The 16,661-nt window shown below is 49.2% G+C and overlaps 2 protein-coding genes across 2 annotated transcripts in view; one reads left to right on the plus strand and one right to left on the minus strand.

Annotated features, from left to right (window-relative positions):
- The window catches only part of AACS (acetoacetyl-CoA synthetase), a 37,692-nt gene extending 34,147 nt beyond the window's left edge, over nucleotides 1-3,545 (minus strand). The window contains exons 1-2 of the mRNA XM_053994082.1: nucleotides 3,248-3,545; nucleotides 139-242 (exon numbers count right to left, since the gene is read on the minus strand). Coding sequence (XP_053850057.1) covers nucleotides 139-242; nucleotides 3,248-3,365 — 222 coding nt within the window. The 5' untranslated portion in view covers nucleotides 3,366-3,545. The remainder of the gene's footprint in view (nucleotides 1-138; nucleotides 243-3,247) is intronic.
- Nucleotides 3,546-9,424: 5,879 nt separating this feature from the next.
- Nucleotides 9,425-16,446, plus strand: BRI3BP (BRI3 binding protein). The gene is made up of 3 exons (XM_053994065.1): nucleotides 9,425-9,625; nucleotides 10,465-10,567; nucleotides 11,222-16,446. Exons 1-3 carry the CDS (start codon nucleotides 9,425-9,427, stop codon nucleotides 11,638-11,640), a joined length of 723 nt encoding a protein of 240 aa, XP_053850040.1. The 3' UTR covers nucleotides 11,641-16,446.
- The last annotated feature ends 215 nt before the right edge of the window (nucleotides 16,447-16,661 follow it).

The raw sequence follows: 16,661 nt of genomic DNA on the forward strand, positions 1-16,661 counted from the left end.
CCACACTGGGAAATGCAGGACAAGGCCAATACCTTGTATCACTTCCCAGAGTTCTAAGAGGAGGTCAAAAGGTTGATTGTAACATCAGTTTATTTCCCCTTTGTGTCACACTTGCTGCAAGATAAGCACTGAACTTACCTGGTCGTAGAGGCGAGAGCAGACGATGTTACTGTACTTCCAGAATTCTGCCCAGAAGTCGGAGTAGGACTCCACTGACCACTGGTATAAATCATCATAGTTGGCTGGAAGTAATAGATATGTGTCAGCATTATGCAGAGAACTACAGGGATCAGCAAACTACAATTAGGGATATCCCGGATAAAGAAAATTTGTGGTCAAAACTATGAGGAGGATAAATCTGACCCCAGAGTGGATCACTTCTGCTCGAAGCAAGTGACTGTAGAGCCAACAGAGTGCACCTGCACACCTGAACAGATGGCATCACTTCACCTGACTGTTCTGAGCCATTTGCCACCACAGAGACAGTGACCTTTTCTAACAGCTCCCTGCAATACCTACACACACTCCCCTCCCATCCGTGCAACTGAAGATTAAACAAGTCCTGCTTGTTGACACTTCCTATCTATCGACAGGACACTTTCACACAGCAAAAGATAAACAAGGCTTCCTGACAAAAGACATTTGCTGTAAGGTCCCAGTCTGGGGCCAAAGGCCTCTGATAGCTCAGGCACACAGAGATTAGAGGCACTCTTTATCCAGCTGTGGCATCAACTGTCACAGGAAGTACATCTAATTTTCAGTGAGTATGAGGTCTGACAAACTGCAGCTCACCTTTCCATGCTGAAACAGCATGAATGAAGTTGAACAATATGTTTACTAGCTAAATATTAAAACCACAGCCTGTCATTAAAAACATGCAAATAAGCAGCTGAAGTCTTACCCAATTGTGAAACACATGAAGCAACCTGAAGCATGCATAATAAAGCCCAAAACTCAAACTAAATGCTGATATTTAGTGTGAAACAGTTCTAGGTATGAATAACTAAAGCCAAAATTCCCAGTGCAAGCTTGGAAGTGACATTTCCTCATCGTGTCCACAATATCTGAAGCTATGCCAGGAACCAATTAAATGTTTCTGCCATCAGTGACAGTAAGTTTCCTGCTCTGCCAACTGTTCCCTATTTGGTGCTTTCAGCTAAACCACTCAAAGGCATTTTCACCAATTATCTCTGGTTTTCCAGCCTTTTATCCAGCCAATTGCTGCAAAAGTCATCTTTGCAATCCCTTTTCTACAAGGAGGACATCTTCCAGCTTTTTAAAAGAAAAATATTCAAAACCATCTCTGCACTGTTACTCACACTTAGCCACTGCTTAACTGTTTCCCCCACCCAGTCTGTCCTTTCCATCCAAGTGAGATTATCCCCTAGGTATTATTGATAGACGAGGCAAAGACTGCTCCATAACACAGATTTTATCCACATGTTGCCCAAATCCCAGCCTCTACACACCCTTTTTACACCCCAAAGTTACTCATCACTACCCTCTACTCCACACTTCAGCTGCACAAAGACTTGACACAAGAAGAATTCAATTTTCCACTTCCTCCTTCAAAACCCAATTGTACCACCTGTTCCAAAGTATTTGATACGTGCAAAAAGAAGCTACAGGTCACTATTAATTTGGTTTCTTACAGCACAAACAGTTTGTTCCAAATAAGCTTCAGCATGCATGTCCTTCAGGGCACAGGCCTGTAACTCAGCAAACAAACACTGCATTTTGTTATTACATTTCCAGGGCCCAGCAGAACCATTGTCTAAGGGACTATACTGCCCTCAGCTCTCCTCAGAGTCCACATGTTAACGTGGGAGAGCATCCATTCTTTGTTGTGAATAGCACTCACACCAACAAGCACCAGTGCAAGCCTAATGGAAGCTGACAAAGGTTTCTAAATATACACAGGAGTGCACCTTCCAATAGAGAAAGCCACTTCCAAGTGGGATGAAAAGAGTTCTGGTTGTTTCAGCCATAAACACAGGCAGCCCATCTGAAACTGCATTTGCTCTTGATTGTATGTGCACCAATTACATCATTCCACTCAGGAGTTGCCTAAAACTCTGATTAACTTGCTTCCCATCCAGCAGGAGAGTTAAGACACTGCACACCTGGATTCCAATAGGAAGTTACCAGCAATCAAAATAACGAGCTGGCTTACCCACACAGTAATCAAGGTAAGGAAATGTTTCCTAGACATGAACTGCCAGAAGCACTATTGGCACTGCTACCACTCCAGAACGTGCCTGCTCACACCACTGACACACATACTAGACTGACAAGCTTCCAAGCCACTTGCCAAAACTACTCCTTTCACCTTCCATCAGATAAATGATTACAGGAAAGCTACACAAGCAGCTTATATAGGCCCCAAACACTTAGTGAGAACAATATAAAACGAACTAGTCAGAACTGAAGGGTTTGACTTCCACGTGCACTGAAGTTTACCCAGCCCATGATGTAGCTGAGCCCACAGGGCCAGCACCACTGACCCCTGACAGCCTGGAGACATGGAAACCTACAGCCAGCAGTTATGGGAAAAAACAACACTCTGAGTTGGAAACACCTCAGGACATCAAACCCCTGCTCAAAGCGGGCCTCACTTCAGAGGCAACAGGTTATTTCTAAGTCGAAGAACCACACAGGTATTTCTGAACAAGCACAAAGCAGGGATGGCAGTTCGAGAGCCGTGGAAGATGCACAGCAACTTCCACCACTGAACAAGCTTAGGCATCACCATTCACCTCCCAGCGTACCTGACTGCTGTAAGACACGTACTCTTCACGGTGAGGTGACCATAACTCCACTCTCACATGCCTCTGCTGCTGAAGGATCGTGCTAAGGGCTTACACTCACCTCAGCCATGGCCTTCCCACATCCCTTTAAAGCACGAAGTCACTCCGGTGCCTCTGCTAGCCTCTCCAGACCGGGAGCCTCCGCAGGTAGCGCTGCCTGGGCTGACATCCAGCCGCAGCAGCAGGCGCAGATAAGGCTGTTTGCCCTTCCTAGCTGTGCATACCTCCGCTCCAGCGGATGCTGCCCCGGAGGCCTCTGGCTGGGGCTCAAGCAGGGCATCCCGCCCGCAGCTCCGTGCCCACGTACCCGCGGGGTGCCCGGGACCTGAGCGGCACACGGACGGGCTTCACACCTGCCGCGGGCCCACGGTGAAGCCACCCCGGGGAGGCAGCGCCTGCCGGCCCCAGGAAGAGCCCGCCTGCCCCCGCCCAGCGCTCACCCAAGCGGAGCCCACAGCTGCTAGCCACGGCGGCGCGGAACCGGTCCATGTGGGTGTTGCGCTTCGTGTCAGGCTCCCACATCACCTGCGACTCCATGATCTCGGGCTCCCGGGACATGGCGGCGGCAGTGGAGCGAGGCGAGCACCGTCCGTCCCGCAGGCACCGTCACGGCCCGAACCGCACCGCTCCCACCGCGCCCCGGCGCTGACTGCGGGCCCTCCGCCCGGCGCACGCTTTAAAGGCGCCGGAGATCGCATCACTCCGTAACCCTCCGCCGCAGAGAAAAGTGCGGGGCGGTGCGCCCCGCCCCGCCCGCCGAGGGGACAGCGGGGACAGCGGGGAGGGGCGGCGGGGACGGCCCGGGCAGAGCGGGGTCAGCCGCGCCGGCGGCCCCGGGAGGGCGCGGGCGGTGCGGGATGAACGGGGGAGCGGCCGCTCGGACACCCGAGAGCCGCCCCGTCCCCTCTAAAGGTCACCAGACGCCGCGTGGGCACCCCGGGAGGAACCATCGCTTCGCGCTTCTCACCGGATCGCCGCTAAACCGCCGCCGCTCTGTTTAATTGTTTTTTTTCCACCCCCAAGGAGGCATGAAGAAGTACCAACAAGTGTCTTTGACCCAAAAATGAGGCAAGAAACGCGTTTCTCCGTGGCCTCGCGCTTGTGTAACGCTCCCAGCCTACACAGCTTGCACCTTGGATTAAAACTTAATGTTGCTGCTCTGCTTTCTAAATGTGGGCTTTGCGAGTGACCATCGAGATTCTGCAGCAACCGATTTCAGCCGGGAATTGGTTGGAATAAAGCACTTAACGTGCTTTATTTTTTTAGCAATTCACTGCTAGTCCGTGATCTTTAAGGGTCTTGTAGAACCTAAAGGACTCCACGATTCACGGTGTACCCGTGCTGCTTATGTAACTTATTTTCAAGGTCATGGTTTTGCTTCTAATTCATGGGAATTCCTCAAAAATGGGAATTTGATGGGAAATTATGCAGACGTACTGTATATGAAAGTAAAATAAGCGTAGCAGATTGTATACTTGCTCTGTATCTCATTCAGATTTTTTGTGCTACCAGAATACAACTCCTTTATTAAATTTGAAGGCGATGGAAACGTGATTTAAACAATCCACAATTTTGATTTGCCTCGAGACAGGCCTTAAATCTGGCGTATTTTTAAATAACTCTCCCCAGAGCCTGAGGGACTCGGGGAGGCGGAATGGGAACACGTTATCTGCCCGACGTGCCTCCCTCGCCTTGGCAGCGCTCGGAGGTCAGGGGAAGTATGAAATCCATGGCCGGACAGCTGCCAAGCACAGAGATAAGGGAGAAGGCAGGACGAGAGCTCCGGTGTCCAGGTGCCAGAGGGTTCAATGGCCTTGGGATCTTCAGCCCGTGTTGGGGTTCTGCCTGGAGAATCCATCTTCCTGTAATCTGCAGAAGAGATATTGGTTGCCCGCATGTCGTGTACCAGTGGGTGCACCCACGCAGGTTTAAAGCTCTGTTAGTGTCGTAAACACTTCACAACGCAAAAGGGGCAGGCGGGTTTTGCCTCAGACCCCCGGGCAGCCCCTCCGCACCATTTACCCCCGGTGAGGAAGAGCCTTGCCCTGCTCTGCGGTGAGCTTAGGGCCAGCCGTGGGACAGCTGGAGCATTACACCTGAGCAAACACCTGGTGGGTGCCGTCTATGGTTGCGGCGCTCCTCGCCGGGACTGGAAGCGAAGCTGTAATCTGTCATTTTTACTGAGGGGGCCACAGCTTAGGAGGGTGGGGCCGCCTACCGAGCCGTGCTCTGCTGAGGCCACACCGCGACTCCTGTGCCCAGTTCTGGGCCTCTCCGTTCAGGGAGGACATTAAGAGCGTGTCCAGCAAAGCGAATGGAGCGGGAAAAGGATCTGGAGCCCCAGGAGGGGCTGAGGGAGCTGGAAAGGGGCTCAGCCTGGAGAAAAGGAGGCTCAGGGGGGCCCTTCTGGTTCTGCACAGCTCCTGACAGGAGCAGACAGCCGGGGGGTCAGGCTCTGTTCCCAGGGAACAAGTGATAGCACAGAGCCTTAAGCTGCGCCAGGAGGGAGGTTTAGGTCGGACATTAAGAATTTCTTCCCAGAAGAAATTCCACACTGGGATGTACTTCCCAGCGAGGTGGTGGAATCACGCCGTTTAAGGAAAGGTCTGACACGGCACTGCGGGCTCCGCTTTGGACGACAAGGCGGTGTTGGGTGGCAGGCCGGCCCCGATGCTCGCAGCAGCGCTTTCCACCCAGCCACGCCGTGACTCCGCCCGCCGCTGCGCCCCTCAGGGCCGGGCGGGCCCGCGCTGCGGACGGATCCCGCGCGGCGCACCGCGGCCCGGACGCCGCCGCGCCTGATTGGCTGCGGCGCGCCTGGCCCCACATCAGCCCAGAGCCCGCTCTCCTCGCGGCTGGCCCGACGGGGGAAGAGCCGACGCCAGCAGGGACCAATCGGCGCAGAGGTTTCTTAAGCCCCCCTCTCCCTGCCGACCAATGAGCGGCCGGTTCGGGGGGAGGCGTGCCCAATCAGAGGAGCGCTCTCATGCCGCTCGGCGGGAGGGGCAGGGGTCCCTCCGCGGCTCCCCTCAGCGCCGAGGCGATGCCGGAATTGCCCCTTTTAGGGTAAAAAAAAGCTCAGTTACTGAACCGATTCGGCGGGGAAAGACATCTGAGGTCATCGATTCCAACCTATGACACAACACCACGCTGTCAGTCACACCACGGCAGTGAGCGCCTCGTGCAACCTTTCCTGAAACACCTCCAGGGCCGGTCATTCCCCCAGCAGCCCATGCCAATGTCTCAAACACCCTTTCTGCCAAGTGTTTCCTTCTAAAAGCAGCAGCAAAACTGTCGCTTTCTCCTACCCAAAGTAACCTGAACTCTTAAAAAGAAAATGAGTGGCTAAATCACCTGAGAAGGGACCTAAAAATCCTCTAGCTGAACTGAAAAAGGTGTAATTTAGAAAGGACTGACCCGGTTACAGCTCAGGGAGGAAGGGGATTGATGAATTTACGGATAAAACTGGGCTTTTAGGAAAGCCTGGTAGCACTTCCTCCCTTATTAGCAGCAGTTTTAATATCGTGTCCTTTTTTAAGAGGGGGTTGTGCATCCATGTTCCCTGCCTTCATTCCAGTTTTCCCTTATCCAAACCAGTTTTTCCCTCTTTCAAAAGTGACTTTGGAAAAGTCAGAAGTGAAAGAAGGAAAATCAAACAAACCTTTAATGAGAAAATGGGCGTTAACAGGACTGCAGTGACTATTGCAATTAGTTTGGAGACTAGATTAGGATAGCCAGAGGAAAATAGCCTGAATAAGATTAACTGGAATTGTCCATTTCCTAATCCTTTTAAGCCTTGCCTTATGCCTGCTAATAGTAATAATAGGGTAGGCACGAAATCATGTTTTCTGCCTCAGATTAGATTAGGGGCCGTTCAAAAGATGCTTCAGAGCTGGTGAGCAGCAATAATGCTGCTGATGGCACTACCCCACCGTGGGCCCTGAGGTAACCTGGAGTCACCTGCAAGACTAAACTGACTGATGAAATGCCAGAATCTATGAGATAAAAGTTTTGTAATAATACCTCGGGGCAATCTCGGCAATACGCCATGGCCAGACCATGATCCCTTGAACCAACAACTGGATTAAGATATCTAAAGATTTTGGATTTTTTTTTTTTTTAAGTCCTACATACAGAGCATCAGCCAGCTGGTTAATGAGTCTGGATAAGAATAAGAAATTCCTGGCTCATGTGATGTCCATGATCCCTGCAAGCTCTATATGGTGTCAGGAGTAAAAGTAACCGGAATCAAAATCAAAGGTGTTTGGAGAAAGGGAAAAAGAAATAAAAGGGTAAGGGAAAGGGAAAGAAAGGAAAGGAAAGGAAAGGAAAGGAAAGGAAAGGAAAGGAAAGGAAAGGAAAGGAAAGGAAAGGAAAGGAAAGGAAAGGAAAGGAAAGGAAAGGAAAGGAAAGGAAAGGAAAGGAAAGGAAAGGAAAGGAAAGGAAAGGAAAGGAAAGGAACATTGACACATTGCAAGAAAAACCTCATTAAGGAAAAAAAGGCCTAAAATGACAAATGGTCATAAAGAGATCAGCTATGACAGGTTGAGGCTGAGATGAAGCAAAGACAGAAATATAAAGGTCAGTGAGGTAAAGAACTGTAACATCAGCTGGCTTTCTTTAAGGCCATGCCACTTTTTTGAGTATAACGATGAAAAACAAAAAGAGATCTGCTAAAACTCAGACCCCTAGAAGCCCCCAGTTTTTTCTAAACACTGTTCAAATTGGTGTTGAATCCCTATCTCTGAGTAAGACAACTTACACTGTTTTTAGTGCAGATGAAGAAATAGAGAAGCACACTCATGCCTCCTCTGCACAGTGAGACCCTCACCAGAGGACCTTTCTAGAAACCTCCCAGCTCTCCTCACTAAGCAGCTGAGTGTGGCTGAGATCTGTGTTTCATGCCATGATGCAATGTATTCTTTGATCAGAAGCTGTTTGGTTTATTTAAACGAGGAAGGTGAAATACCACGTAATTTCATAAGAGCTGGGTATTTGGGGAGATAAACACACCTGAAATGGGCTCGTTGAGACAGGTCAGGATATCAATGAAATACCAGGAAAGTTTCCCAAATTGTCCTGACCTCGTGCCAAGGGCAGCCACTACCACAGGCCTGCCTCTGGAACTCAGTGAAGAACAGATGGGAAGAAACAACAGGCACTTTGGAGAAGGGATTTTGACAGGATTCCCCCATAGAAATTCACTCAGAGAAATAGGAACGTTCCCAAATTATCACAAACAACCCACTGAACCATAAGCAGCACGAGGGAAGGCCATGCCAGCTTAAAGCAAATCAAAGAATCATACCAGGCACAGAAAGGAACACTCATGACAGCTAATTATCATCAAGGTGGTTTTTTTTTTTTTGTATCATGAGGCTCTTAACATGCAAGAAATGCCCCAGCAGCTGACATTCAGCGTGTGCTCAGAGTATAAGCACAACGTGGATTTGAGGGCAGATAACCAGAAACCTCATAAGAACCTCTAAAATACCTCCAAAAATCAGCTACCAACCTGTTCTGGAAGAGCATGAGGCTTCAGACTGCACACAGGTAAGAACAGATCAGCAAATCTTACATGAAAGCACCCTTTATAAATATATAAACATCTATATCCTGCTGAAATCGAATCCTAAGTACCTTCCTGGATGTGGGCCCAACCCTTCCAGGGCCAAATAGAAAACAATGCTGAGATGTCTAAGCTGTTCTGCTAGATGTGAAAATAAGTGCTTTGGCCAGAATAAAACTGGGAAAAAGGCCACAGCAGAGATGTCTGTGTTCTAAATGTCTAACCAGCTACCAGTCCTAGGCTGAGCCACAGAGTTTAAATATCAAGAACATGGAGTATAAAATCAGCTCCCGCAGTCTCTCTTCATAAGAGATGCTCCAAACCCCAAATCATCTTTGTGGCCTCTGCTGGACCCTGTCCAGCAGCTCCTTATCTCTCCTGCACTCAGCAGCCCCGAGCTGGGCACGATGCCTTGAGAAGGCTGACCTAGAACAGAGACTAGACGGAGTTACAGAATAAAGCAGGGATTTGTTAAAAGGATCTCTCCTCCGTGGATCCACCTTGGGCAGCACAAGAACCCAGCCAGGGCTGCACCCAGAAATGGTCACAAAAAAAGACGACAGGTCACGGGGTCTCACACTTTTGTAAGTTCTGCTCCATTTGCACATTGGAGTTAACTGTCCAATTGTAGTGTTAGCTCATGAAGTCCCATCCTGCTTGTTTTTCTCTCTTCAGTCCATGGTGCTTATGCTCTTGGGCCTGTGACTTGGATCATTTGTCCTTGGTCCCCAGCTAGAGAAGGAATTGCTTTGTCTACCAACTCTGTGAAGAGAGCTTACCAACACGAAGCTTAGAACCCTAAAGCAGCACAGAATCTGAAAACCAGAACAGCCGCACCCTGAGGCACCGGCGCTCGGCGCTCCGGGCGCGGTCTCTCCGCGGCGGAGCGGAGGGCTCGGACCCTCTCCGGCCGCTCCCCGGGCGCTTCCCGTGGCCCTTTTCTCCCGTCATTTCCTCGGGCCCGCGCCGCTCCGGAGCCCCGCCCGTGCGGGGCTGTTGCGGCCGGCGGGCGGCGCTGCGGCGGCGGCGGCGGAGCGGCGGGGCGGCCATGGCGGCGGCGCGGCGGGTGCAGCTGCGGGCGCTGCTGCTGCTGCTGCTGCTGCTGCTGCTCGGCGCGGCGGGGCCCGGCGCTCGGGCCGCGCGGAGCCGCGGGGCCGACCGCCAGAACAGCCTCCGCCGCGCCGCCAGCGGCCTCTACCAGGGCGTCAGCGGCCTCTTCGGCGAGGACAACGTGCGGGCCCTGCAGAAGGTGAGGTTGCTGCTCGCCCACCTCTTCCTCCCCTTTCCCGTCTCCTTCGCTTCTTCTCCCTCCGCCTCGCTGCTCCGGCGGCGAGCGGGCGGCTCTGGGGCCGCAGCCCCGCGCCCCCGTCGCCCCGCGGTGCGGGGCTCGGTGCCGGAGCGGCCGGGGCCTCGTCCCGGTGCGAGGCGGCGGAACGCTGCTGTGGGGAGAAAAACGGGAGGCCAGGCTTGCAGCAAGCTGGGGGGGAAATAGCAGCTAAATGCTTAAACGTCGGTGGTGTGAGGTGGGGGAGACGGCCGGGGCCGCTCGCTGGCGGTGCGGAGCCCTCCGGCTGAAATCCGGTCTGTCCGCATCGGCAGAGCATCCTGTGCTCGTGGGGCCAGCGGAACTCGCAGGAAGGCAGCTGTGCGTTCCTCTGTGCCTGCTTTCCTCAGGCAGGGATAAATTCTGGTGGACTGACCTCCGAGTACACCCCAGACATTTGCGTGTGATGCTGGGGACATCTCTCAGTTGCTTGATAAAACTAATTCTTCGGTTTGCTTTGCCAGTTGTTGGTAATAGTGTTTTCTCTAATCTTCAAAACAATAGTAAAGCCAATAAAGTGCATTTTTAAATCTTGCCAACGTACACATTTACATTCCAAATCACCTACAGTAACTATAATTGAAACGCATAAATTCATGATTCACAGAGTTTAAAAAATGTCAGATTTACCATTTTTACCGTGGGGACTACGAAATAATCTGCAATTCTTGCTTAATGAATTATAATTCTACTCATGACGAATAAGTCTCAAAGTGTTACTTTAGGAATTGAGGATTTTTTTAATTTTCAATTTTATTTCTCAGTTTTTCTCAAGGTTGACAGAGAGGTTTGTGAATGGGGTGGATGTATTAATGGACACATTCTGGAGAATATGGACTGATTTGTTAGATGTTCTTGGAATTGATGGTAAGTGTGATGCCTGCTCACCCTTGAACTGTCTCAGCCTGTATCAGTGTTTACAAGCAAATGGGAAAACAGTTACATTTTATCATGCTGCTTAAACATCCATCAGTGGTGTCTCTCTCTGCTTCACATTTTGATTTTCCTATTAGTATCTTCAAACAAGAAGACTGAACCCCACCATTCCATCTCTGTATGTGTATCTACAGGATGTGTAGAGAATGAATTACCAGTCACGGTTGGTTCCTTGGTGTCATCATTAAATGGATTCACACAGCCAGGAACAGTGCAGGGAAATCAATGAGGAGTACAGAAAAAGAAAAATGCATTTGAGAGCCTTTAGAATGTAGCTTTTACAAAGCAGGGTCTGTAGCCCCAGTATGAATTTTGACCTCAGGCTCTACAGTGGTTTCTCTTTAAAAAGCCTTTAGTACCTTTCCTGGATTGAGATCAGTTGAATGCTGGAGCTGAGCCAGTGATTTGAAGAAGGTTCATCCAGGAGTGAAAGGTGAACCAGCTTTACCCTTTACTGTAGAAAACACGAGGCGTGACCCCACTGCTGTGGGGGTTTGACCCTTTGGAGCTGTGCTCATGTGTTTGCCCCGTGCCACCCTCGGCCTGCTCTCACTAACATCCTGCACATTTCCCTTTGTTTTTCAGCCTCCAACCTGACTCATTATTTCAGCCCGGCAGCGATTGCCAACAACCCGACCCGCGCCCTCCTGCTGATCGGTGCCATTCTACTGGCCTACTGGTTTTTATCTCTCTTCCTTGGATTCTTCTTCTATCTCCTGCACATGCTGTTTGGCCGCTTCTTCTGGATCGCCAGGGTGGCCCTGTTCACCCTGTCCTGTGTGTACATCCTGCAGAAGTACGAGGGCGACCCGGAGCACGCCGTGCTGCCCCTCTGCTTCGTCGTAGCCGTCTACTTCATGACGGGGCCGGTTGGGTTTTACTGGAGAAGAAACAGCAACAGCAGCCTGGAGGAGAAGATGGACCACCTGGATAGTCAGATCAGACTGCTGAACATCCGCCTTTCCAGGGTGATCGAGAACCTGGACAGGGGCAGCGAGCAGTGAACCCGCCCCTACTCACCACTCTACACCAGCTCTGGAAAAATCCTAAGCACTGTCTCATCCGAAGTTACAAAGCAACAAAACATCACATGGTAAAAAGTGTGCGAAGTTATAACTTTCCATCGTGTCTAAGACTTAATTTGTCTAGGTTAAACACTCAGCCGTTAGACTTCTAGGAGAAAGGAAAAAACATTTACAAAATTCAGCTGTATATTCAGAGTTTTATCCAGTACTAGAATTTTCTCAGTAGATAAACGCTTACTTTTACAAGCATTTAAAAGCATCTTTTGTAAAGTTTTTATAAAAGCAAATTGAGTAGTCTTTCAGATATTGAAATTGAGTTAAACATATGCAAATTTGACACTTTAACAGTTAAAAAGAAAAAAAAAAAATCTCAAGCTACCAAGCACTTCCATTGAGAAGTAACTGCTGTGGGTCCATATTTTTTCTTCAGAGTTGTGAATGTTTTTCTGTTTTTGTTGGCTTATTCCATTGCCTTGAAGTTGCCTTTCATAGAGTATCAGATGAGGAATTTTCTGGTATCCAGGCCAAAAAATTCACACCATAGCTTTTAACAGGAGGTGGGGAATGAGGGAGAAGGAAGATCTGAAGTCCTTAAATGCCAGTCCAATGTGAGGAAGCACACGTGTGGCATTTTATCATTGCATTTCATCCCGAGAACTTTAATTTGTTAGTGTCTGGAAGGAAATCTGCTTTAATAAATTGGCACAGAAGGAAGATGTAGCGCGACAAATTGTAATTCATATTCGATCTGCACAGTGAAGCATTGGCCAAGCTTAAGTACATAGACTAAAACATGGCTTTTAATCTCAGGACCCACTCTCAGAACCTTCTCAGAAAAGGCAGCAGATGAAACACGTGCAAATGTATTGTTGCTTAAAGCTTTCTCAGGACCAATCAGCGGCAATAAATTACCTTCAGGAAGATCTGGATTTTTTTCTAAAATTACAATAGTTTTATAGGAGCTTTTTGCTTGAAGTCTATGTCCTCATTAGGTTTTGGGAAAAGCGAGTCACCTTTAAGAGGAGGGTGCAGGAAACGGTTCTCTTTCAAAGCCGTGGAGCTTTGGAGCAATTTTATTTTGCAGAGTTTCTGTATTTCTTAGAGCTAACGAGCTTGGTAGGGCATCACTGGCTGTGCTGGTTTACTGAAACAAAGGTAACCTCAGGGAAGGAAGTCTGGAATGTGGTTTCACCTGGAAGCAGCAGCATCCAAGGACACAGACGTGAGGAGGGAAGGGAAGCACCTACCCCTAGTGATGAGCACAGTTCTGATACCACGAGGGGTAGGATGGAGCACAGCTGGAGCATTCCATATTCCATAGGGTCCAAACGAACAACTACATCAAAAAGCGCAACAAAAATTGGTCTGGGATGGGGCCTGGCCACAAAGCAAGGGAGTGAGGAGGAGGAGGAGGTTCCCCAGGTGTGCCTGCCAGTGCCAGCTCTGGTGGGACAGGCTGGGGCAGCTGAGCACAGCTTGTTCTTCCACTGGGCAAAGCTTCTGGATGTGATGCTTAACTGAATGTAACTGTGGGGCGAATTTATTTTTCTCTTTGTGCTGGAGTTTAATGTTCTTGAAATATGTGTATTACTTGCCTAACCTCTTTGGGTCTGTGTGTGGCATTTCCATGGGGGTTATTTTTAAATCCATGTTAATGGCCTTTACTCCTGGTGATCACTTCGGTTCAACACGGTTGAAGTTCATATGCACTTGGCACGGTTGGAATGCATTTTAATTTTTTATGTCACCTGTAAATCCCCCTGCACCCCATTTATTAACAAGTACATGGTTTAGAGTTGTTAAATAACTGGTTATCACAACTTAAAATCTTTCCTGTGATCAGATAGGGACTATGGCAACAAATAGTCCATTTTGTCAAGCTGAAAATGTAAATTACAGTAAATTCCTTTTTTCAGCTCATTTTCCATATTATTACAGAGTCTTCCCTGTAGACTCAGTTCTCCCTACTGTTGTGCACAGAGGACTGGGCTGAAATGCCAACCTGGAAATTAGGAGTTGACTAGTAAAGCTTGTCAGGTCTTGATGTGTTTTGCCAAATTTGAGACCTGAGGACCAAAGTTTGCAAACCATGCTCATGTGAGTGGCTCCATCGCCTTCTTGGGACAATGTGCATGGGTCAGTTTGCATAGATTGTATTTTGTGTAATCCATATTTAACGTTAAAGTTAAAAATACTGAACATTTATATATTGAGAGTTGTCTATGATAAAGATTTCTTTGAAAGTATTATATAAATGTTAATTTGGATTATAGTTTCTCCCTGTCTCACTCTAATAATTTATCTTAGTTTTGTAAAATCAGCCCTCCTATATTGATATTCTTTATTTCGATCACCCTGCTGCTTGAAAAATGGTATTTTTATATTTACTTGCATCCCATGTATAGCAAAATGTTATGTGAAAAGCAGTATATATAAAATTGGGTATTTTTAATCAGTATTTTTCCCAGCACTCAGTTTTCACATTAGTCAAATTCAGAAGTAACGATTTTTTTAAAGCACAATCTAATCTTCAATATATATATACATATATATAAATATATATACTTTAAAAATGCTCTGTATTTTTAAACATGCACTGTAGTGAAAGCGCTTTTGGGGACATGAATGTGGTATTGTATTTAATCTCTTTCAACTTTTGTAAATACCTTTTACAAGTGTTTTCCATACTGGGCCATCTAGTTTATCCATGGAGGTTTTTGCTGTTTTTTAGAAACCCGTGCCAGTGGCTGCACTGCTTTTGTATCCCACAGAGCATCTCAGAGACTGGCAGGGCTCTGTGTCACCTGTGGGCAAACCGAGCCTGGCAGGTAACACCTGCAGGGGTGGCACGGGACAGCCCTCAGCAGTGACACCTGTCCTAGGTGAGGATGGCACTGAACAACCCTCAGCAGTGACACCTGTCCTAGGTGAGGATGGCACGGGACAACCCTCAGCAGTGACACCTGTCCTAGGTGAGGATGGCATGGGACAACCCTCAGCAGTGACACCTGTCCCAGGGCAGGGATGGCACTGGACAACCCTCAGCAGTGACACCTGTCCTAGGTGAGGATGGCATGGGACAACCCTCAGCAGTGACACCTGTCCTAGGTGAGGATGGCACGGGACAACCCTCAGCAGTGACACCTGTCCTAGGTGAGGATGGCATGGGACAACCCTCAGCAGTGACACCTGTCCCATGGCAGGGATGGCACGGGACAACCCTCAGCAATGACACCTGTCCCAGGGCAGGGATGGCACTGGACAACCCTCAGCAGTGACACCTGTCCCATGGCAGGGATGGCACTGGACAACCCTGGTAGCTTCAGCTTTTTGCCGTGACTTCATGGAGCTCTGCCACAGCCACGCCCGCGGTGCCCTGCTGGGAGCTGCTGCTGGGGCACAGGTGACACAGGGACAGCCTCACCTGGCTGCTCCTGCAGGACACATCCTGCTCCTGGACCTTCCTGCGGCTGCTGGAGAACCCATCCCTGTGTGAGCAGCTGGCACAAGCCCCAAGGATGGGCTCTGGCTGCCCGGGATCGGGAACTCGATGGCGTTCTGAGGGTTTTCACCTGCCTGCTCTGGGAGCCAGCCTCTGGAATCCTGCAGTGCTCTTCCCATTCCTGAGGATTTTCACCTGCCTGCTCTGGGAGCCAGCCTCTGGAATCCTGCAGTGCTCTTCCCATTCCTGAGGATTTTCACCTGCCTGCTTTAGGACCCAGCCTTTGGAATCCTGCAGTGCTCTTCCAGCTCTGGGAGCCAGCCTTTGGAATCCTGCAGTGCTCTTCCCATTCCTGAGGGTTTTCACCTGCCTGCTTTAGGACCCAGCCTTTGGAATCCTACAGTGCTCTTCCCATTCCTGAGGGTTTTCACCTGCCTGCTTTAGGACCCAGCCTTTGGAATCCTGCAGTGCTCTTCCTATTCCTGAGGGTTTTCACCTGCCTGCTTTAGGACCCAGCCTCTGGGGTCCTGCCGTGCTCTTCCTGCCCTCGCAGGGCGGCTCCCCTGGACGCACACACCTGTAGATACCCGAGTGTCCTGTGGAATGTGACGCTTCCCCAGTGGTTTTGGGTGTCAGAGTGCAGTGTAAAACCTGGCGTGGCTCAGTGCTGTGCTTCTAGCGCCTCCTTCACTTCGTGGTTTGCTTCTCAAGACTCGTTGCATCGTCGGTGTGGAAAATAGACCAGTATCAACCTTAGCTCTTCGGTGGTGTAGAAGTGTTTCAGTGTGGTTTGCCTCACATACTGATCCGTATTTGGCAGCTAATGGCGTTAAGTGACCATGAGTTCTCTTTGTCTGGGTTGGAAAATAAAAGGTTTTATTGTATCCGCATGTATTTTAAACTTTTTGGATAATTCCATCGACCTGTGATGACAGCACATGTAAAAACCGATCTTTTCCTTTTATTCAGAAGTTATATTTGCTGTGGTAGCACTTGTTGTTGGCACTGATGGTAGTGATTTCACGTCCTGTTTTGTACATCAGGTTTCATGATTACAGTGTTTAAGTTTGTACAATTGTTCATGTAAAAATGATTTGGTCTGAAGAGATGCCGTGTGTTCACTTCTGATCCTAGACACATACGAGATCCTACTGGTAATACTGTTAAGTAGTTACAACTGTACCAGACTTATTTTTTACAGAGCTTTACATGCCTTTATTTATTCCTTTATCGGACCATCCAAACCATGTACTCCGTAGTTCAGTATTTGTAGACCAGTTTCACAAATCAACTTAAGGTTAATTGTGGCAAAGCTTCGAATAAATGTTTACTGAGACTTTGCACTGAGCTGCGAGTGCCTGGTGAGGCTCGGAGGGCTGGGATGGGGTGGGATGGGATGGGATGGGATGGGATGGGATGGGATGGGATGGAGAGGGGAGGGGATGGGATGGGATGGGATGGGATGGGATGGGATGGGATGGGATGGGATGGGATGGGATGGGATGGGATGGGATGGAGAGGGGAGGGGATGGGATGGGATGGGATGGGATGGGATGGG

This window comes from Vidua macroura, chromosome 18, assembly GCF_024509145.1.
Source record: "Vidua macroura isolate BioBank_ID:100142 chromosome 18, ASM2450914v1, whole genome shotgun sequence".
In the NCBI taxonomy this organism is placed as follows: domain Eukaryota; kingdom Metazoa; phylum Chordata; class Aves; order Passeriformes; family Viduidae; genus Vidua; species Vidua macroura.

Excerpts from the sequence above, each read along its gene's own strand:
- BRI3BP (XM_053994065.1), top strand. The coding sequence starts at position 9,425 with ATGGCGGCGGCGCGGCGGGTGCAGCTGCGGGCGCTGCTGCTGCTGCTG. Across the intron at positions 9,626-10,464 it reads ACGTGCGGGCCCTGCAGAAG|TTTTTCTCAAGGTTGACAGA; the intron begins GTGAGGTTGCTG and ends TTTATTTCTCAG. Across the intron at positions 10,568-11,221 it reads AGATGTTCTTGGAATTGATG|CCTCCAACCTGACTCATTAT; the intron begins GTAAGTGTGATG and ends TTTGTTTTTCAG.